Raw genomic sequence first — 23,691 nt, forward strand, 5'->3', positions numbered from 1 at the left:
ACAGCACACATAACACACCACCGACCCCTTGATTTCACAGCCCCTGGATGCTTCGTGTGGCCCTTGCCTTCGCTGATACTCCAGTGGGCCTGGCTCCTCCTTCTCCAGCGCACCTGCTTGGGTCTCCAGGACCAGCTGCCACCATCCACTCGCCTCCCCCAGCGTGGCCAGCCTTGTCTTCTGAAAACGTGGCACTGGGGCGCTGGAAGGCACACGTAGACGCTGGAGCTGGGGTGATGACCCCCAGTTCTCGCTAACGCGTTCCTTGGCCGAGCTCCCTCGCGGCTCCACCTCAGGGTCCTCCCCTGGCAGATGCGGCGCACGGGCCGCTCCACTGGCTCGTTTCACGGGGAAACGAGCGGCCTGCTCACAGCAGCCGGTGCACGGCGGGGGGAGGAAGGGCGCCCGGGAAGGGCACCACCGTGGCCCTGCTTGAAGTCCTTCCGTGCCCTCCATCTCCTGCCCAAGTCCGGACTGCTCTGCAGAGAGCGACGGGCTGTGTGGTCATTTACACGCCTCTTCCCGCCAGCGCCATTCTCTGCAGAACCGAACTGCGTGGGTAGCCTCCTCCCATGTAACTCGGGGTGAGTGGCCCATCCGAGGGCACAGATGGCATCCCCTGGTGAGCGGTGCTGGTTCCGGGGGTGGGTATGCGGTGACGGAGGGCAGACGACAGAGAAGGATTCGGGCACCGTGCTCGATGCTCGAGGAGAAGGCTGCTGTTTCCTCTTTTCCAAGTCACTGGGGGTTGGGGGTGAGGCATCAAATCGGCTGCCACCAGGGGAAGCCACCTTGCCACTACCAGGAGCTTAGCATTGCATCCCCTCAAAATACATCTGTTGGAAGTCCTAACCCCCTGGTTTCTCAGGACGTAGCTGTATTTGGAGAAAGGGCTTGTACTGTGGTTTAAGTTAAAATGAGGTCACTGACCAGCGTCCTTATAAGAAGAGATTAGGACACAGACACATGCAGGGGACGGCCCGTGTGAGGACACAGAGAGAAGGCCATCTGCAAGCCAAAGACAGAGGCCTTTGAACGAACCAACCTGCCAACACCCTGGTCTTGGACTCCCAGCCTCCGGAACCATGAAGAATAAATTCTGTTGTTGAAGCCACTCGGTCTGTGGTACAGACTCCTCTAGCATTAGACCGCACAAGGCCTGGAAGCATGCAGGGGAGCCTCTCCTATCTCTGGACTTCTAGAAACATCACAGGTGTTTCTCTGTATGTGTTTTAAGCTTGTCTGATCTGAGGTTTTCCACGATGCGCAGCAGACAGCACCCTAACGACCCCGCCAAGCTTCCAAGGCCTCGCCAATACTGTACGTGTCCCCTCCTAACGGAAGAGCAGTGCTCCCTCCCCGTCCTTCCAAGGGACGCACATTCTGGTTATTCCCCACTCATTCCCGCCCTCGTCTTCGCCATTCTTTTGCTCCACGCTCCCCTGCGCGCAGACCGCTCCCCTGCTGCCCACCTCTGCCCACGGGGACGGCCGCTCTTCAAGGCACGACTCGCAGGCTCCTGCCCCCAGAGCCTGGACATCACACACGACTCCGGGCTTTCCTTGTGGAGTATTTTCCCTGCATCTGCTTTGCACTGTACGAGATTAGGCCACTGTATAGACCCTGTAGACTCACACGCATCACTCAAGAAGAGGTGGCCGTGCGTCACTGCCTCCCCACACGAAAGGAGAAAATGCCTTTTGCAGATTTTGCAGTGTGATACACTATGAGGCTCTAAATTCCCCGGTAACCTCCTTGCCTGTTCAAGGTCATTTCCGTTTCCCCCAAAATTGCTTTTGGAGATGAGATTCATAATGGAGGTCACGGTTTTCCCTTTCACCATCCCTCCCGTTAGCCGCTTATCTGAGACTCTGTCGAAAAAGAACTAGAATCATAAATGGGGAAGAATCCGACGGCAGATGAGAAATGAATTACAGAGCGAAACCACCGCTTCTACTTAAACCACAACTCAAACGTGTTATCAGCAGATACACAAAACCAAAAATAAAACAAAAACAAACCCCAAACACCCTCATCGCCTAGATGATGCACAGATTTCCAAAGCTGCTTCTTATGGGACTTCCTGGAAAAAGACTAAACATAAAACTTCTATTAAAATGAAATAATAAAAGCCTCACCTGGGAACACAGAAGGTTTCATGACTCACCAAGCAATCTGGCTGCAGAAACAGCCAGGCCCCTATGAAGCCACATCACCCTCCTGCACGTTACCACCTCTTGCTGGCTGACCTCTAGCTGAAGAATCTTTATTTACTACTTGCAAGTTCCTTCTGAGAGCCAGAGCAGACCCTCTGTGCAGCCCCAGGGCACTAGGCTGTCTCACCATCTGTGGCCCTCGACGGTTCTTTAGTAGGGATACCCAGCACCACAAGCACAAACTCCCAAAAAGTAACACAAATGAGCAGGACAGACAGACGATACCATGAGCACCCAAGGAAGGAAAGATCTCGCTGGGGAAGGTGCCGAGGCTGCCGGGGTCTGGACCTCCATGACGTGGGACGGTTGGCTTCGGTGAATGAAGGCGAGCATCTCCCCGGCAGCCCGGCTAACACCTCTCACTCTTACTTTCACAGGTGCTGGCCCTGAGCACAGGTGGGTGTCACGCCAGGACCACTTCACGTTCACTGCCTGTGCCCAAGGGAGAGGTCAAGCCCGATCTGTTACTCAGGGAATGTAAATAGCGTTTGTGTTCGACTCTGGACTCTAGTACTTGGTGTCTGCGTCCCCTGGGGGAGTTCTTGTTTCCTGCTGCTGAAAACATTATCAAACCACCTTAATGGGAATTAATTATGGAAAAGGCTAGTCTGAATTAGAGACATTTTGAAAATAAATACCTTTTACTTCCAAATAAATGTTTCCTTTTCAAGTAATTAACCATTATTCCGAGCAGAGGTTCAAAGGACCTACTTTAATGAGTGACTTGGTCATTGGCAACATGCATTTGTACATAAATACGCTAAGGCAGTGTTTCATAACGTGCTTCCCTAGGTAGGCTCCACCTGCCCGCTGACGCGCAGTTACACCACTTAGCAAACCCTTTCTTTGCAGAGGGCAAAGGGGCCCTGGCTGCCCTGTGATCATTCCTGGTGCGATGAATCGCCCTTCTATAGCTCCCGAGCCTTCATACCAACGCTTCCCTTGTGGGTTACAGAGGAGCCAAGGTCTCACCCGGGCTGACCCCGGCCATCTGTTGGGTAAGGTCAGGAAATACAATGAACTTTTGTATTAGCCTAGACCAGGGTTTCTCAAACTTGGCATGCCTAACCGGATCATTCTTTGCTGCGGGGGCCATCCTGTGCATTGTCGGATATTCAGCAGCATCCCTGGTCTCTACCCGCTGGATGCCAGTAGCATCCCCTTTCTCAGCTGTGACAACCACAAATGTTTCCAGACACTGCCAAATGTCCCCTAGTGGGGGGTGGGGGTGGGGACTTTACCACTTGGAAATCATCCAGAGAACTTTCGAAACAACTGATGCCTGGGTCCCATGGGTAGTTCCAAAAGCTCCCAGGTGACTCTAAGAGCTCCAGCCACCACCACTGTGATCCTAGACTCAGACCAGTTCACTATATCACTTTCATGAGAAGACAAGGCTCTGGAACTTAAAGTCCTGAAAAACAGTGACTTGGTGTAAACATAATAACCCATTCCACAGCCCAGTAGGAATTCAAGTTTGATTAGCTGCTGTTTCTTAGTTTTCAGTAACTCATGAAATTTGACTTGAGGTCTAAGTTGACCCATGTGACACCTGTCCTCTTCTTCTTCTTGTCATCCTAGAATTAAATCACCTTACCTTGCCCAGATGAGAGTAAGGACCCCTCAACTATCGCTTTACCTTTGCCATTCAACAAATGTTAATTGAGCACCTACTAGGTCCACGTTCTGGGGATACAGATCTGGGCCAGGAAAGCAGGGGCAGAAGACTGGAGGGGGATTGGAATAGGGAGCCAGGAAAGGTTTTAAGAAGGTGAGAGTATGATGGGGAGGCGAGGTGGATTCTAGACTGAAGGAGTTCCACCTGCAAAGGTCAGGTTGCTTGAGAAACTGAGGTCTGGAACAGGGTCCCTGCATAGCCATGATGAGGGCAGCACCGGAGAAGCATGGAGGGTACAGACAATCAAGGACCTTGAAAACCAGCCAACCAAGCCCAAACTCATCCTGAAGGTCATGGATTTGAAGCACAGAAGTAAAAACAGCTTATCATCATCAATTTAGGACCAAAACACTGGGATTTGATGCAAGGTTGGGAGGGGGGTAGATAAGATCAGGGGCCAGATGAGAAGTCCAGTCTGGTGGGTAACCAAATACACAGAGCCAGGGCTCTAAGGAAACATCTGGGTTATGGATAAAGATCTGGTGCTGCCCTACTCAGGGTGTGTGCTGGAACTCGGATGGTATGAGCTGAACTACATCCTCCTGTGCCCGCTCTCCCAAGATAAACAAAAAACCCCCTCCAAACCCTCAAATGTTGAGTCCTGACCCTGAGGACCTCAGAATGTGACTGTAGTTGGAGATGGGAGCTTTACAAAGGTAATTAACTTAAAATGAGGTCATTGGGATTGGCCTTAATCCAACAGGACTGGTGTCCTTGTAAAAAGACACTAAAACACAGATGCACACAGAGGGAAGTCCGTGGAAGGTCACAGGGAGAAGACGGCATGCAAAAGCCAAGGAGAGAGGCCTCAGAAGGAACCAGCTTTGCCTACACTTGATCTCAGACTTCCAGGCTTTGGGATTGAAAGGAACTAAATGTCTGTTAGTTAAGCCCCACCACCACCACCACCCCGTCTGTGGTACTTGTTATGCAGCCCGAGCTGACTGAGACTCTAGGGAACCATCTGAAGGGAGTGGGTGGTGGAAAGGATTCCCAAAGGAGAAGAGCAGCCAGCGGAGGAGAAAAATCAGGACAAGCAGCCTTCCCCCATCATAAGGAGGGAGCGTCAAGGACTGAATAGTCACTGGCCATACCATGAAGAGGCTGATGGAGATCACCAAAGCAGGCTGCTAGCTGACCCTATCTGTGCCACAGAGACCATGAGGGCCAGCGGGCAAGGCAGGGATGCTGGACAAAGCCAGCACTTTCCAAGAGCACCAATCCCTAGGATGTGGCCACACCTGTGATGGGGGCTTGGTGATGGTTCTTCACAGAGGCCCAAACTAGTATGTGTGCTACAGGGGTAGCATGTGGCAGCCAGACAGAGGCCAGGAGGGCACGGTGACGCACAGACCCACCCTGGGCCTGGGCATACTTCTGCCCTGGTTCTCTACTGTCTCTCTCCACAACCTCAGATAATTCACTGTCTACTGGGGTAAAAAATCAAACAAATCCCCAAGGACTGATTCTGGGGGCCTGTGCGCTTGGGCCCCATGTTCTGCTGCATGTGTACCCCAGCCCTGGCCCTGCACTACTCTCTTCCTAGCCTTTGTCAGCTCCTCTGCAGATGAGGCCCTTTCTATCTTTCAAGACCCCAGCCCGCCTTCAGGGCCCAGCTAAACTTCCACAGCACCCGGCTCTCCCTGCCTACGATGGGCATTTCCAGGGCTAAGCACATATCTTGAGGGCTTTCTCGGGCATGCTCACCTCTGCATCACACACCCTCAGCTCCCGGCCCTCACATACTTGTCCCAGTTGCTCCCATGCTGGGCCTAGAATCCTCCATATACCAAGTGCCTTGGCTCCACCAGGAGCTCCTGTTCCAGGGCAGCGACCATCTTCTGCCCATCTGTGTCACCCACCTAAGGCGGAGCAGGAGGCCTGCCTACAGAGCAGATGTTCTGGCCGAAGGACCAGGGCCAGGCACCACACAAGTGGCTGCAGAAATCACCTCTAAAAGCGGGGAGGGGAGGGACGAAGGGGTTGTATGTAACTGTCTTCCAAAAATAGGACAATACCTATGTGCATAGCAATGTTATTTCCAAGAGCCAAAAGGTGGAAGCAACCCAAGAGTCCATCAGTAGATGAAAGGATAAACAAAACGTGGTCTATATATACAATGGAGTATTGTTCAGCCTTCAGAAGGAAGGAAATTCTGGCACATGCTACAGCGCAGACGAACGCTGAGAACGTTACGCTAAGTAAAATCAGCCAGTCGCAAAAGAACAAGTACTATAATGGTTCCACTTATGTGAGGTCCCTGGACTGGTCTGATCCAGAGACAGAGAGTGGAGTGAGTGGTGGTTGGCAGGGGCCGGGGGAGAGGAGGGCACTTAGTGGTGAATGCAGGAAGAGTTTCAGTTTGGAAAGATGACAAAGTCCCGGAGACGGATGATGGTGATGGTTGTACACACTGTGACTGTACTTAATCCCATTCAACTGCACACTTAAACATGGTTAAAATGCCAAGTTTTATGTTACGTGTATTTTACCACAATTAAAAAAAAAAACTTTTAAAAAAGTAGGACAGAAACTTTGTGTTCACTGCAAACGCTCATGTATATTCATTGGCGAACCGTGGAGTTCCTCAGTATGTAACAATCAAGGGTGCCCAATTTGTAAAGCATCTTTTAAACACACAGAAAAAAAGCAGCTTTTAATCTAATCTGGGAGGAAACACTCTGTAGTGCAAATTAGTATGCGGAGTGCATAACCCATCCATAATTTAATATGACCACTGGGACGCTTGTGGCTCTTGTACGCCAGCATCATCTTCTTTGCTCTTCTGGTTTAAATGATACTAAGAAATAAAGTGTGGCGGTTAGCTAGCAGAATTAAATTAGAGGAAGGACTGACCTTCCTCTCCACTTAAAAAACAAAAACCAAAAAACAAAAAAACAAAAATGGCCGATAGACACTTAACTAGCATTCCTATGACTTAACATTCTTTACCACACATTCCTATGACTCAGCTGTTTGGTTCACTGCTCAGATAAGTAAACCAACTGTCTCACTTCTGGGGCAGTGTTTTCAAATATAAGAAGGCTCCATGGATCCTTCTTGCTGTTGCACACCTTGAGCGAACTAAACGTTCAAAACTAAATTGGCTAGGGCTTTGTGAAGCTGTTCCCTGGGAAAAAGAGACCCACAAGAATTATGTTGCACTTTTACTACAAGAAATCTAGAAAAAAGATACAAAGCACAACCTAAGAATAGAGAAGCAGAGAAGACACTGAAAAAAAAAAAAATCAGGAAGAAAGACTTGCAAGAGCTCGGGGATACTTGCTTAGCTCTGCAGCAGATAACAGCTGGCTTGGTGAAAGATGACAGGCTAGAGGTCACCAGAAGCACCGCGACTCAGAAGGGCCCACGTCTGGCCTAATGCTAGGCTGTCATGTGTTGATCTTCATAATTTTTTGAACAAGGGGTTCTGCATTTTCTGCATTTTGCACTGGGCCCTGCAAATTATGTAGCTGGTCCTGACCAGCAGAAGGGTTTGGAAAAGCAAAGATACTCACTCTTTGGGGGTGGGGGGTGGGTAGGGCGAGGGTGGGGGCAACGATTTGTAAGCCTGCTGCAGTCTCGTTCCAAGCTCTCTCTGTGATCTGGAGCTAATAACTGAGACCGTTTATCATTATTTCTAGAAAAGAAGCCTCAGAAAGAGTATCCTTGCCAGTTCCATACTAAGCTTAAGTGGCCAGTTAAGTTACATTCCGAGTCTTTGGGAAGAAAAAGAATGCTTTGTTTAAAGCATTTAATGGCTAAATTCTCGAGATTCGATTATTCTCGATTCATTGGCAAAAAGATTCGTTTCTAATCCCTTCCACGCCAGTGAAGAATAGCTCCTACCACCCCCATCACATGGTCTGGAGGAGACCCCCAGCGCGGGGTAACTGCATCCCCTGCTCTGCAACCTGCCTGGACATCTGATTTGCCCCCAGGAATCTGGAACTCACAGAGGAATGCTGGCCTCTGTGCCGACCGCTGCCCGACCAGGTAAGCAAAAGCCTGGACAAAGTCAGTCTGTAGGGGAACAAGCTGACTTCTGGAGATAGGGCTGGGAGCACATGTGGCTTCTGACAGAAGGGCGGTGGCAACAGAGTTCCCGGAAGACTTACACGCAGCCCCCACCGCCACCCCAATTCTCTGGTTTCAGATCCCACCTTAGCTTCCCTGAGCCATTCCTGCATCTTTCCCTATTTTCTTAATGTAATGTGAAATTTTTTTCATTATTTGCAACCAAGAGTCACACAAGAGGTCCTGCGGAATATAACGCTACGCAAACAGAGCGGCCTGGAGAGCCCTCGGGCCGTGTTCTATTCCAGCAATGGTGTATTTTAGGGGAAATCCAGTTAAATCAGTCAATACCCATCGCCTCTCTCTCCTAGAGATATAGGCCTTGCCAATCTCCGGGTCACTTGTTCGGAGGAAGGTCTGCCCATACATAACGAGCAGCACTGAGCAGCCTTGAGCATGTAAGGGACAAGCCTCAAGTCACAGATGACCAAAGTCTGAAGGCTGCTGAGGCCGGTCCCGGCCCTCCCGTGAGCAGTCAGCAAGGACAGCATTCGGGGTGGGGGGACCTGCCCTCCGGGGGCACCTGCTCCTGGGGTTGGCTCTGTGCCTCAACCTCCCTGCCGTGAGGTCCAGAGTTACCATCCACTCCCCTAAAGCTCCAGTTTCTCCCACCCGCTTTCACCAGCACGGCTAGCCCGGACTTGTTAACACGTTTAGCTCGCTCTCCATTTAATGGCATCATCTCAGGTTTCTGAGCCAAGGCCTCCGTGGGGGTGTGAAGCCCCCAGCAGAGCCCTGCTCCCCGTTCCTCGAGGTCGGCCAGGAAAGCATTTTCCTTTTCAGGTCCTCTGGAGCCCTGTGACCAGTGACCTGAAAACAAACCAAGCCATTAAATGGTCTTTTTTTTTTTTTCACCCGACTGGAGGTCCTCTTTGGTCAGATTCCTGAGGCCACCCTGGATTCTGGTGTCCTGTGTGAAGGGCACACCTGGCTGGCCACGTTATCAGTTTCGGGGCGAGAGGAGGGGACAGGCGCCTTGGAGAGCCCAAGGAATAAATCACCCTCAGGTGTGGCCTATCAGCTCCTCCCCACCTAAGTGTTTCTCAGATGACTCACTCAGCTGGTCCTCACCCCGCAGACAGGAGGGACAAAGGGACCCGAGATTCCCAGGCTCCTCAGGGTTTCCCAGGCACCTGGAGGGAGGGTGGTGGGCTCTCCCCAGCTGTCCTCATTCTGGCCTCACGACGGCCCCGGAGGGCAGGTGAGCGATGACCCACTTTCCTGATGAGCGTCCTGCTGCTCCCAAAGACAAAGCTGATGGAGTTGTACCTCCCACTGCCGGTAATATCTACTGGTCCCAAGCAGCAGCCCGGACCGGAACACACTCCCGCCAAACTGCAAAGCCCTTTCTCCTCTCTACATGGTATCAAATGCAGGTGAGCTCAGACATTTATGGTGAAGGCTTTTGTGGGTCAAAGACGAGGACGACACAGCCCCAGTGGGGAAAGGGGCAGGTGCCACTCTGGCCACCACACGGCTCGTGTCAGGACAGAGACACAGCCACGTGCTCGGGGCATGAAATGAGGATGAGAGACCTGAAGGAGGAACAGGGATTGGCTGGCTGGAGGAGGGAGGAAAGGGCGTCCCAGGTGAGTGGGCCAATGAGGCAGATGCAACAGAGGTCAGGGAAGGCGGCCCGAGAGGCCGTCGGCACAAAGCCACAGCACAGCCAAGCCCACCCTGCTGGGCAGCTCCTAACGGGTGTGACCCTTCTCAGGTGGCGACAGGAGGACCTTCCTGGACAGACCAGTTACAAGGAACGAGCCCAAGCGAATGGGCAGGAGCACCCACCGGCACTTCCCGGCCCCTGTCCCTGGTGGGGGCTGCTCCTGGGCAAGAAGACCCTGCAGGGTGAGGGGAACTAGGTTCTAGCCCCCCAAGAGCTGGTGGCTCTGGATGGGTCAGTGACACCCCCCACACTCACTCCAGCCTCAGTCTCCTCATCTGTAAGCTGAGGATGTTGGACTAGGAGGTAATATTATTCCCTAGTCATGCCTGGGACGATTTTTCACCTGGCATTCGGTACAGGGAAAGCTGGTTGAGTCAAAGTAAACTCTCTAGACTGATGGTTTCCCATATCAGGGTCTTTCGGCCTGGTGCAAAGTCCATCAGCACTCTCCCCCTTCAAGCAGGAGGGCAGGAGAAAATTCTAGAACACTCCAATGGGCCAGTGCTGCTTCCTCTCGATAGCCCTGGAAAGAGGCTCCAGGCCCACTTACCCCAGGTCGGGCCTGGACCTGCAGCTGCCTTGCGATTTCCCACAGCTCCCCGCCAGAACCTCTCCTTGGGCTGGCCGGCCTGCTTCCCACAGCCCCAACCACCCAGTTTCCCCGGGACCTTTGATGAGGCTGTGTCTCCCCATCAAATGCTGTCCCCCCTGCCCTCTGCTTCTCCACAGGGCCCCATTCCCCATCCTAGGCCTCCTCACTTCGCCGGTCTGCCTTGCGGCCCTCCATCCCGACTCATCCTCCTAGCTGAGTTGGTTCACCTCATGGCTGGTGTTCTGAACGTGACTCCCGGCCACCCTCCCCACGTTCCCACCTTCACTGCCTCCTACCAGTTCTAAGCTCTCACATACCACAGGGCCCTTGCAACTGCCATTCCCTCTCCTCTCTCTCCAGCTCAGCCCTCTGATCTCAACTCAGATGTCAGTTGCACTCAGAGACCAGGCGGTGTAGGCCGGGCTTTTTGTTCCTTCATTTCCCTTTCTTTCCACATACTTAGCTCCGTGTGTAATTAAAGGATTATTATTAATTAGTTAAGGTGTGTCCCCCCTCATTAGTCTAGAAGCTCTATGGGAGTGGAGCTGTCTCTATCATTGTATCTCGAACACATAGCACAAAGCTTGGCCCAACAGAGGGACTCATCTATGAAAGGAAGGAAAGAAAAAAGTCTATAAAAAAAAATGGAAAGGAAAGGAAAGGAGTGGCCTGGGTCTCACTTAGTGGCATAAGAATCATTGTAACGACTGGATTGTCTGCAAAACCTTGATGTGTAGTGTTTGCCACTTGCATGGTGTAAATGTTCCCGCCATGGCGGAGCGGGAGCCACCGACGAGACATCCCTGAGTGCGCAGTTGGATAGAGACGCGCTGGCTCGGAGTCAGCAGAGGCCAAGCTGGCTCTAGCACACTGCTGGCTTGTGGTGACGCCACGGCTGACATTCAGAAAGCCCATCATGTTTTTAAATGACATCAACTTTTGACTCAATCCTACTTTGGACTGAAGACCAAAATGAATTGAGGCCTGCGAAAGAATGCTACAGACAAAAGAGGGGGTAAAAAAAAAAAAAAAGAAGAAGAAAAAAGAGGTTTCACAGCTAGATCAGAATGAGAAGATGCAGAAAGGTGAGCCCCGCTGCCTGGGCAGGAAGACTGCTGTGCTGGCTCCCAAAGATGACAAGGGCTGCCCAACAACCATTTAGCTTCTGGTCTTCCCACTGGCGCCGCTGCCAAATGCAGCGCCGAGGACATTGTTGTAGCAAGTCAAAAGCTGCATGAAATGCTGGTTATATCCAGGGACCTAATATTTATTTCCCTTTCTAGCAATTTATCCTACTGGCTCAATAAAAGCAAAATGGGCATCTGCGACACCAAATCACAGAAGTACCAAGATCAAAAAGTATTGGGAGAAAGTAGGGGTTCCCCCCCCAATATCCCAGGATGATGGAAGCCCTACATCTAACGCAAAACCCAGAAACTGTAACGGATAAGATTCATTTGACTCTAAAGAAACCAAAAGTTTCTGTGTAACACCACCACCATAAATAAAATAAAAAGACAAACAAAAAGCCAGGACAAAAACATTTACCAGACATCCAGAGAGTTAATTTACTTTATGCCTGAAGTACTTCCACAGAAACGTTTGTGTACTCCTCCCCCTCCAAAAAAAAAAAAAAACAAAAAAACATACACAGGCAAAGGACCTCAGGAGCCAGTTTAAAGAAATGGAAGCAAATGGCTCAAAAAACTTCAGAGACGTGTTTAACCTCCTTCCTCACAAGAGGAATGCAAATTATAACAACAACCGAACACACTTCCCAGGTCAAACTAGGAGACACTGAAAAGTGTGCTAAGTCCTTGGTTGGGGAGGGTGTGGGGAACAGGAGCTCCAGGATTACTGATGGAAGTGTAAATTGGTAAGATCTCTAGGGACAGCACCGAACAACATCTATCAAAATTAAAATGTCGCAACTTTGACCCTCCACTTCGAAGAATTTCACGCATGCCAGATTTCATTATATAGTACACAACGGCAAAGAGGGGGGAAACCACCTCAGCGCCCCCTTATTAGGTGCCTAATGGGGTCAATTACGGCCTGCCCACGCCGTGGAGGACTGCTGCTCGGACACCGTGTCACCGACGCGGACGGAGGGGCTCTCCACGTAGTGACAGGTGCGCATCCCCAACACTGGTGGCGACAGGCACAGAACAATGCGCAGATCATGTCATTGTTTGTGAGAGAAAAATATACAAATGAAAATATACTTGGGCTATTTCTAGAAGGATACATAAGAAACTGGTAACCATGGTTGCTTCTCAAGAGGGAAGCCGGAGGCAGAGATGGCAGGCAACGCCACTTCTACGGTCTGCTTTCTGCACCACGTGCATGCATTCTCTATCAGTTTCTAAAAACAGGCATAAAGATGTTCACCGTTGTGTTGCATACACCAGACAAAATAAGTAAAACACCCCTAGGATGACCTGACACTGGGTTATTTTTAAGATATTACTATTGCAATGAAATTGTAATTATTTTTAATCCTAATTAAATTGTACCGAATCGCTTTAAATACTTTTAGACTTGAGCCCCAGAAAAAGAATACAAATTACTTCCCAGGATATTTAAACAACCCTCAGATGTACTTACAGGATGAAAGCCAGCAATCTTTGAGACCTCATGGAGAACAGAAGAAGGAACAGAAGATTGGGGACAAACGTCCCAAACTTTATATATACAGAAAGAGAGCGGACCTTAGAAAGTTGAGCGGCGGACACTGATTTTTTTGGCTACACTTCAAGGACTCTTCAAGGAAGTGGTGAGCGTTGGAAACCAAGGGGGGGTTCACTCAGGACAACGCAGGGTCATGATGCAAATTATTAAGAGGAATATTGCAAGGTCAGCAGCATGGTTTTTGTTTTTTGTTTTTTTAACCTCGTGTAAAATCTTTGACAATCCGAGCCGCCAGCGGATGCTGGTGCGGGGACAGGGAGCCATGTCCAGCCTGGGTCCTCCCAGAGCCGACCTCTAACTGACTGCAGAACTCTGTTAGCATTTGTTTCAGGAAGGCACGGCAGGGAGATAAACCGCGGAAGTATGAATGTCACTAGGAAGTTGAACACAGGGCTCAAGGTACACAGCACCAGGCCCACTCAGGCATGTGTTAACTGATTATCCAAGATAATGCTCTGTGTGCAGACCGGCCTTGGGTTATTCAGCATTCTTAACGAAAGGAAGTAACATAATAAAAGGAAACATTTGGAAAACTTTATAGGGTCGCACGAAAAGAAAGGTGATATTATTATCATTATTATTTTGAAGGCACTGAAAGGTTTGGAACAGATAAGAAATACCGAAGACCAAGGCGCACGACAGAAATAAAGTAGATCCTAACAGGAGAGATCTAATAACCCAAAACTGTTACGATGAGGCCTAAATCGTGCGCCACGTCGCAGAAGTGTAGCCTGAGAAATCCTGGACGATGCAATCCCATAAAGATTTGGTGCCTGTGGTCTCCAGATAGAAGCAGCTTGTCATGTTTACTGAAAGCCTTCATGCATCAGCTGCAGGCTCCGTCAGAGGAAGCCGAGTGTCCGTCCACGCTCTTGATTAGAGACACGGCGTCCTCCAGGCTGTGTTCTCAGTGTCCCGTTAAAGAGACGCATATGGCAAGTGCAGCGATCGGTATGGCCGACTGTGTCATGTGTGCAGCGGCTGAAGTAGCTGGAGACTTTTTAGCCGGAAAAGAAACCTGGGTATTCTCAGATAGCTGGACATGTATTATGTAGAGGAAAAAGAACCCGTCAGGGGAGCAAGCCATACAAAGAGGCGTGAGGTGACCTGAGCTATATTCACCCAAAAGCACGCCTGCCTGCGAGGAAGAGCGACTGCGGAGTGAGCCGCCGAGCCAGCGGGGCCCTCTCCTCCCAGCCTGGAGGGGGGTGCCCATGTCAGGGATAGTAATCAGGAGGGGAGACAGGCTTGTCGGCCCCAAGATCCCTTTGAACTATCATAACTGGAGATTCTAACTGGCTTGGCAGATCCACCTGTGCAGGTGCTACTTACAGCCTACAGGTGATGGGCCGTAAAAAGTATAATATGCAATACATATATATACACTATATAGCAGGACATGCGCATACATTAATAATATGGATTTATAATACGCTGTCTTTGTAATACGACACGTACTCATAATAAAACATACACTCATAATACGATGTAACGTACTCCCGGCAGTTTTTCTGTATCCCCTGCCCACTGCACACTTGGGGACAGAAGGAACAGGACCCAGACTGGAGCGGCACATACAGGCTGAGGGACACCTAATGACAAGGACACTGCGTGAGTTTATCTGCAGGTGGATCGATCGTGGTATGGAGTGGGGAGAGAGGGTACAAAAGGCAACGGCTCAGACTCTGAACTTTCATCCACTGGCGGAAGGTGAACCTTTCTGCTTCTGCTCTTAGAAACGAAGCTGACGGGCACCTGACCTCTAGAACTGCACCCATCACGGTACACGTTCCGTATTTGTACACCTGATACAGTGTCCAGTGCCCACAGCCAGCTGAAGCGATATGGGCCTCAGTACCTGCCAAATGCGCCTAACGAGCTCCTCAAGGCATTTGTCACGGAATAGAACATTGTAGAAGGACAGTCCTTTATTTAGATCTTATTTGTGCGTGAAAATCAATATGTCCTTTCTAGCCTTTATCTTGCAAGAAAATGTGTCTCTGTTGTACCGGGGTCTTCAGCTCCCAGTTTTGTCCCGCCAGCTACAGGTAACGGTGACGTAGCCACGAAGCAGCCCCAAAACATAGTGCACCCATTACTGCCATCTTTGACTCTCCTGAGTGCTAATTTAGAAAAACTGTCCAGCTCTCCACTGTGCCTTTAAAGCCTGTTTTCAAGGACTATTTTAGTTCTCTCATCCTGCCATCCGTGGCAGAGTGTGAATAGCTGCTCCTGGGTCCCCACCACTAGGATAATGATGCTCTATCCCACACCTCCTAACTTTCAAGTTCCCTTCCCCTCTGACCTCAGGACAGAGCACCCTCTAAACACATTGGCTTTGATCTCTATTATTCCTCCTCTCCTTTAAAAAGGGGTTTAAAGTATTTGAAAATGTTGCCAAATCCTTACTTTCACAGACATACAAAGGGTATTAAAATAGTCACTGTAGTCATTGTTCTGAATTTTTCCATGCTGGTAACAAAAAACAAATGTTGCCCAGCGCGGATGGGAAACAGAGTCACAGCAACACATTTGCAAAGAAGCTCTGGAGCTGGGGGGTGGGGGGGGTGGGGTGGGGGTGTCAAGGTGAACCGAGCCTGAAGGATCTTCCCCATTAACAGCTAATCCTGTCAGTTCCCACAGGACAGATCATTTCTTGCCAGGTTGGTACAAGATTAAAACAGTGATTATGATGATGTAAGAGTTTCATCTTACACATCCATGAGCTACAACTGTTTACTAACACTCATTTTGGGGCGGTGGGGCGGCGGGGAGGGGGGGGGAAGCACACGCACATTGTCAAATTTCAGTCTCACATTTAAACAAAGCACTTAAAACTCTGCCCGGCTGCTGCCCAGAAGGAGGGGGAAGGTCTACACTTACTTTGAAATGCAAATCAGTCATTTAAAACACAGAAGGGGCAAAAAAACACACATTGCTTAGCAAATGGCTCTCACACGTTTAAAAAAAAAATCGGGAAATATAGACATGTCAGGGATTGATTGTCTAACAGTGCCCAGTCTCCATTTTTTCTGTGGGCCCCACATCTCTCAAAAAACACTGCTGCTCCTTTTCACACAATGCGATACCCCTGCCCGAGGGGTTCCTCTGGACTCCGGGCACGGCGGCCGTTGCTCAGCCGAAGCTTCCCAGGGGCTCAGTGTTTCAGACAAAAGCAGCTGCTGTGTAAGAGCCTCGGTGTCAGGGAAGACAAAACAAATTCCTAGTTTCCTTCCTGTCCTCTAGAGAGACGCCGCTCAAGTCGCGAGGAAACATTTGAGGGGACACTCGAGTGGCAAAATGTGAAGTCGATAAATACCCATCTTTGGAGAGCAAGGAGCGGGATGAGGAGGGAACAAGAATTTGCAAAAGCTCTTTGCTTCTGCGGCTGTAACTTAGGGGGAGGCTTTGGCCGCCTTTAGTCTGCACACCCAGCCTGGGTGCAGAGGCCGCGCGCAGAGCAGCACACCTGGGGCCACGACAGGGCTGTCCCGGGCAGGTATCTGTGTGCAGGAGGCGGCTGGCCCGGGCCGCGGCCGTCAGACCCGGAGCCAGGCGAGCGCTGGGCAGGCCGGCGGGTCGGCGGGTCGGCGGGTCGGCGGCCTCACCTTTCTGCAGAGCCGCCCGGGGCCGGCGGGAGCGAGCGAGGGAGGGTGACAGCTCGCAGGGGAGGGGGGACGGGGCTCGCCTTCCAAACGTGCACCGGGGGCCGGAGCTGGGGTGCGCACTAGCGAGGGCGCTGGAGCCCCGTGCAGGGCTGGGAGGCGGCGTCCCCGGGGGAGGCAGCGAGCAGCCCCGCTCCCCACCCAGGGGCCAAGCCTCGGCGGGTGCAGGCACGCGCTGGCCGTGGGTGGCGTCCCCTTCGGGCACCCTGCGTGCCCCCGGGTGGGGTGGGGGTGGGGGTGCGGGTGCGGGTGCGGGTGGGGGCCGGGGGCCGGGGGCCGGGCCGGGCGCAGCCCTTACCTTGCTCACCACGTTTTGGACGAGGCCGGTGCGGATGCCGTAGTCCCACGCGTGGCAGTCGCAGTGGGAGGCGTTGTCGGGCCTGTCCGGGGGGGACGGCAGGGGCGGCGCGTCGGCCCCGCCGCGGCTCGCGTTGCCCGGGGGCGCCCACGGGGCGGGCGCGGGGGCGGGGGGCGAGGCCGCGGGCCCGGTCCAGTTGGCCGCGCCGGGGACCCCCGCCGGCCCCGCGCCCTTGCCGGCCCCGCGGCACCAGAAGTTGGGCTGGTCCAGCAGGAAGGAGTCCGAGAACTGGCTGAAGCCGATGAAGAGCGCGGGGATCCAGGTGAGCAGCACGAGGGTCCTCTGGTAGCCGCCGCCCAGGCCCCCCAGGAACGGCAGCACCGAGCCGTCGTAGTCCAGCAGCAGGAGGCTGGGCGCCGCGGCCGCGCTGCAGCCCGGGGGCGCGGGGTGCGGGGCGGGCAGCGGCTGCAGGTCGCCGGCGGGGCCCGCGCGCCCCCCGAGCGCCGCCGAGGCCGCCGCGTCCCCGGGCGGCAGCGAGCCGTTCTCCTCGGCCGGGGGCGCCTGCCGCCCGGGCCCGCCGCCCGCCGCGTCCCGCCGCCGCTCTAGCGCCATGGCCCGGGCCCTGGGCGCCCGCAGACGCGCATAGACGCGCCCGGGCGGGAGGAGGGCCCCGGCCGCGGACGCGCTCGGCCGCCGCGGGGCCTCAGTGCGCCCCCATGCCGCGGCCCGGACCCTGCGGCCCCGCTCGGGCGGACGGCGGCCCGGGCCTCAGCCGCCGCCGCTCATCGGCGCCGCGATCTCCGGGGCTGCGCGCCCGCCGGGAGGCGAGGGCGAGGGCGAGGGCGGGGGCGGGGCGGGGGCGCGCGGCCGCTCCCCGGGAGCCCGCGACGGATCTGCCCGGCCTCGGGCGCTCCCGGAAGCCGCGAGCTCGGGTCCCCGCTGCCCGGCCCGCCGCGCTCTCGGGCTCCGGAGCCGGCCGCCGCCGCCGCCGCCGCCTCCTCGCCCTCCGCCTCGCCCTCCTCCGCCTCCCCCTCCTCCTCCTCCCCGGCCCGCCCCCTCTCCCCCCGCCGCGGCGGAGGTAACCGCGGCACCTGCTGCGCCCCGCTCCGGCGCGCGAGCGCCCCCTCCAGCCGGGCCGGGCTCCGCGGCGGGGGGCGGGGGGCGGGGAAGCGGGGAAACCGGGCACCCGGCGGCCGCCGGGCTGGAGGATCCCGGGCTCGGGCGGGCTGCGCGCGGGGCGAGGCGGGGGAGCAGCGCTGGAGACACGGGGGCCTCCTCCGCGCGCCCTCCTTGGCCGCGCTCTGCGCTCTGCACCCTGCACCCCGGGTCCCGGCGGCGACCTCGGCGCGCTCCAGGGGGGGCCCGCTCCCCGCCGTCCACGCCCTGCTCCCGGAGCCCCAAGTGGCTGGCGTGTCGGAGCAACACCCTCGCACTTTCTTTTTTTTTTTAGATTTTTTTTTTGGGGGGGGGGTTCAGATGATGGTTGATTTGTGTGTGTGTGTGTGTGTGTGTGTGTGTGTGTGTGTCCGTGGCAGGAATGCGCATCGGCCAATTTTCAGGCCGCCGGTCCCCGGCTCCCCAAATCGCCATTTCGCCCCCGCTCCCAAACGCGTGCGGTGCAAGCACCCCGCCAGCGCGAGTTACACGGTGCGCACCGAGCCGCGAGCCGGGGTGGCCGCCCCGCCCCCGCCCCCGCCCCCGCCCCCTCCCCCTCCCCGAGGTCTCGAGTTCCAGTCTGCAACGCCAAGTGCACGGGCGCGCACATCCACATTCACACACACACGCACACGCACACGGAGCCGAGGCTCTCCCCCCTCTCCGGAGCTCCTGCTCGAACCTTGCCCAGCCCTCGCTATATAAATAACACCAGGCCTGCGGCAACCCGCTGCATTAGCATATTCCCCCTTGCAGGAGCGAGGAGAGCGCGGCACCTCTCACCCCGGCGGCCCCACATGCTGGAGACATTTCGCATTCTGGGAAGTTTATTAATGGGAGTCTTAGAGCAGTCCATTTCCAGTAGGATTGGGGGAGGTGGGGGGGGGTGGGGGGAGGTGGGGCGGTTGGAGAATGTGGAAGACAGGCTCTTTCTTGCTTGACAAAGGGACACACTCTGGGCTACAAATGCTGAACGCGTTCGTGTGCATTTCCATCATTTGCTTATATTTTTAACCTGTTTGTGGGCATCGTGCGCTTACTACTAAAATACTGGCACATGGGGGAGGATTATTTCTGAAGTCTGTTAGGGGAGTTGGGCCTTGGGGATGGGAGGAGGTCATGGACTTGCCCAAGTGGCTGACAAGGGGAGATTAGATAACTGTGGGCCGCAAGGGGCCCACGGGGCTGCAGAAGACGCCAAACCTCTGAGAAATGGATGTGAAAACCTGCACATGTTTAAAGAGCTTTGAGGGGGGCGGGGGGGGGGGGGAGGTGATAGGGCACATTGTAATGATTTCTATTCCAAATTCATATTATTTATTACTTTGATTTTTTTCTTTTCTCCCCTCTCCCTCTTAGATAAAAAAAAAAAGCCAAAAAAAAAAAAAAAAGAGAGAGAGAGATAATCAATGCAAAGTGTTTACTACCATGCCTGGAACAGAGAAAGTGCTTAATAAATGTTAGCTGTTTCTTATTACCACCACAGTTACTATTCTATAAAATCTACATTCTATTTCCGAATTTAAATATGACTTTACAGATATTTATTTCCTGTTTGGTGGCTGGTTTTTCCAGAAGAGTTCTATTTTGTGTTGGGCTCTACCTCTGTACCCGAAAGTCACAAGGACCTGTTTGTTTTCTTAGAACTCATCACAAAATAAGCATTGCCAGTGATCGTGATGGCCATTCCAATCATAATAATAAACAATATTAAACTCTGCAGGGTTAGTATTCAGATACACAATCTCATTCTGTCCTCATGGAACCCCCAAGAGGTGGTCTCCCAGATGAGGCTCCAGAGGTTAAATGCCTATCAGATCAAAGAGCTGGCCTACAGCAGAGCCAAATAACGGACTTCGAACCCAGAGCTTCTAACTGAACATTCCAGGGTGCCTCTATTTTAACATGCAGGGCCAGATTATAATACTATAGGAAGAATTTGGGGTTTTTTTCTTTTTTTTTAATTTTAAAAAATTTTATTTTTAAGTAATCTCTATACCCAATGTGGGGTTTAAACTCACAATCCTGAAATCAACAGTCACACACACTACCAACTGAGCCAACCAGGCGCCCCAGGAAGAATTTTAAGAGATATTTGTTAATTTGCATTTTTAGGTGGGAGAAACCCTAACCCCGGGGCGAAGTTTCATTGCCAAGCTGTTATTAGTCCTTGTCCCAAAAAGGTGATAGTAATCCTCGGATGGAGGGTGCCTGGCTGGTTCAGTTGGTCAAGCATCTGCCTTCAGCTCAGGGCATGATCTTTGCTGTCAAGCCCCACCAAGGCTCCCTGCTTAGCTGCAGCCACCACCCCTCCGCCCCACCATGCTTGTTCTCTCTCTCTCTCAAATAAATAAATAAAATCTTTTTTTAAAATTCCTCAAATTAGAAGATGCACTAGAAGATGGTCCCCTATAAGACCCAAGCTAAAAGGAACCAACATAAAATGTTTGCAATTAGCCATCTGCCGTCCTGACCTGGCCCTGACTTGACTTGTAATTAAGTTCCTGATTAGATTAGAGGTTTCCCTAAATCCCTCTCAGATCAGCATGCTCCCCCCAAATGTAGTCAAGAAGATAAAAAAGTAACTAATTAAAATTAAACTGGCCTTCAATTCATTAAGACATATCATAAATGACTTCTAGAGGAACCTAGAATGCAAGGAGTAAGAAAGAGGAATTTGACCCTCGGATAACCTCCAGGGTGAGTATGTTCACCCGCTAGTGTGGGGCAGCCAATCAGGCACCCACTATCATATTACTTTTCTGGGTGCTAGCTGTCATTAAGTGGTAGTTTTCTCATTTACTTCTTTAGTTACTACTTCCTACATCTAGATACATCCTTTATATTTGTACTAAGCTGTATTTCTGGTGCCTAAAACAGTGCTTGGCACATGCAAGATGCTCAATACACTCAAGACAATCAATTTGCTGAATACATTAGCATATTAAGTTATTATCACTTGATAGTATCATCAAAGACCCTACAACTCTGTTTACTTTGATTCTTAAGTCACGGAGCAACCTTTTCCTATCTGCTTGGTCTCTCATATACGGTGCTCAGATCAGCCAGCATGAGAATCCATTTGAACAATTATATTTCTGATTACAAGTTATTGTGGTTAATGGATTAGCTCCCAGTATGAAGTTCTTGTGCACAGTTATCAGCTTGCAGATAATTGACCTGGAAGCCAAATGCAGCTCACAGACCACATGCAATGTTTCCAGAAAAAATAGCTGTCAACATTTGAAAAGCAGGAGACAGAACATTTAAAAAAACAAAACATAAAACAACAACAACAACAACAACAGCAATGAAGTAACCCTGGCCCTTTTGCCCATTTTGCAGGGCTGTGCTTCCTTTGAATATAGTAGATGGGCAGGTATTTCCCAGCCACCCCTTGTCCCTGCCTGGCACACACCCTTCATGCATGCCATTTGTCTGGCCCCCAAAAGCATTTGAGTTTTTGACCCTAATTTATATTATTGTCCTGAACTCATTCATCTCCATTATGAAAAAGAAAACCACAGACCCAAATGGAGTCACTTATGCTAGGGCATGTCGTCAAACTGGGGCTTAACATCTCACCTACCTGCACTTAGAGCCTCCTCCAGAAATGTAGTCTTAGCTGGTCACTCAAGAATTTTCTGGTCAGTACCAATCAGGTCATCTGTCACATGGACCCTTTCCATCCTCCAGAGGTAGATGAGATAATCCATGCATGAAGACTTTTTGTCCCCGAAAGAAGGTATCTTCACCTGGAAGAAACTTTTTGCTTATGACTTCATTGCCATCTTTGAAAACCTTTTCCTTTCTATAGCCCTTTGGAGCTCTCATCTGTGAGCATGAATCTGTAGCCCAATTCATAAATGAATTAAGAAGGCCTATTTGATCTTTAAAATGTACTGTGTTGGGGCAGCCCCGGTGGCACAGCGGTTGAGCACGGCCTCCAGCCCAGGGCGTGATCCTGGAGACCCTGGATCGAGTCCCACGTCGGGCTCTCTGCATGGAGCCTGCTTCTCCCTCTGCCTGTGTCTCTGCCTCTCTCTCTCTCTCTGTGTCTCTATGAAGAATAAATAAATAAAATCTTAAAAATAAAATAAAATAAAATGTACTGTGTTGAACTTTTGTTATTTAACACTGTAAAGAAGCTGAGCCATTTCTCTCTTGCTTTGGAACCATGTTAGATAATCTATCAGTTTGCAATTTCCTAAAAATGGAGAAAATAAAGGAAAGATACAACCTAGTCATGAATATAACTTGAACAATTTTATTTCCTTGGAGATGATGGCAGGGAAAAAAAATTAGCTTCCTTCTAAAGTTGATAGAGATCTAATTTTAAGTCCTCCATAATTCTGTAAAGGTTAGTTCCAAGGAGTTGGTGTCAGGGTTAATTAACCTAGAATATATACTACTAGTCATAGCAAATGGGTTTCACATTAATTTTACTTGTATGTTCACTTTTTTTTTGTTTATTTATTTATGTAATCTCTACACCCAACATAGGGGTTGAACTCATGACCCTGAGATCAATAGTCACACACTCCTCTGACTGAGCCAGCCAGGCACCTCTGTATGTTCATGTTTTTTATTTATACTTGAAATTTAGATAGATACCATAGTCTGGAATATCAGGTGTCTTTCTTTTTTCTTACTGCAGTTTGATTTCTCTCTTTCAAATAATTGTTTGAAAGTGGGTTATCTTGATTTGGGGGGGCAGGAAAAAGTGGTATGAAATTACCTCAAACTCTACATGTGTGTAGTTGAACATGACTTATATCATCCTTTGACTTTTGGAATGTTAACTCTGACTTTCTAACAAGGAAGTTGACATTTACAAGACCTATCATAAATGAAAATGAAAAAGCTACTTTTGTTCAGTGGCAGAAGTAATAAAAATGTCACATAACCTATCCAAAATAAAACTACAGGTAATATCTTAAGAACTTACTCAGTGAGTACAGCCAAATTCATCCTTCCTGATCAAAAGACCAAGTAAAATAAATAACAAAATGAAGATAAGACTTCCACACAAAAGGCTATTCAATTGTAAATGTGATTGATAAATCCAAATTACTTTTAAAAGCTTGGTCAAAATTTAAGTGTGAACTCTTTTAATTGAATTAAAAAAACAATTAGTATAACAAATTGATCTAGAATTTGATGTTGGCTTCTGTTTGCTAAAAAATCACAGATTTTTACTTTTTTTTTTTTTTTTTTACTTACATTTGCTTTATTGTACTTCACAATGTTCTTTGTCTCTCTCACACACACAGAAAAAGGATAGAACGCGGGACTGACAGGTGAGCATTATGTTTCATTCCCGCATGGAAACAGCCTCTGTTGCTTGGGAGAATCCTCCCAAAATTTGCAAATGAACTTCAGCTGTCAAGTATGGATTGGGGCTCTCAGCAATGAATGGGCAATCTGAAGATCATCATTGTCAGGAGGGTGTGTGGGAACAATCAAATAACAAAGATTTAGAGAAAGAGACTGCCACTTCCTAAAACAGGTAAAATGATGCTCTTTAAACAACTCTTTCCCTGGGACTCCTGGGTGGCTCAGCGGTTGAGCTTCTGCCTTTGGCTCAGGATGTGATCCCAGGATCCTGTGATTGAGTCCAAGTCCCACATTGGGCTCCCCGCAGGAAGTC

At 51.0% G+C, this 23,691-nt stretch overlaps 1 protein-coding gene across 6 annotated transcripts in view; it reads right to left on the reverse strand.

Moving 5' to 3' along the window:
• Positions 1-17,498, reverse strand: part of SLC22A23 (solute carrier family 22 member 23) — a 163,384-nt gene extending 145,886 nt beyond the window's left edge. For all 6 annotated transcript variants that reach the window (XR_005384216.1, XM_038584042.1, XM_038584043.1 and 3 more), the window contains exon 1: positions 16,887-17,498. Coding sequence is in view for 5 of the 6 variants with exons in the window: in XM_038584042.1 (XP_038439970.1) it covers positions 16,887-17,498 (612 nt within the window). In the remaining variant the exon portion in view is untranslated. The remainder of the gene's footprint in view (positions 1-16,886) is intronic.
• Positions 17,499-23,691: the final 6,193 nt, after the last annotated feature.

Source organism: Canis lupus, chromosome 35 (assembly GCF_011100685.1).
Source record: "Canis lupus familiaris isolate Mischka breed German Shepherd chromosome 35, alternate assembly UU_Cfam_GSD_1.0, whole genome shotgun sequence".
Classification (NCBI taxonomy): Eukaryota; Metazoa; Chordata; class Mammalia; order Carnivora; family Canidae; genus Canis; species Canis lupus.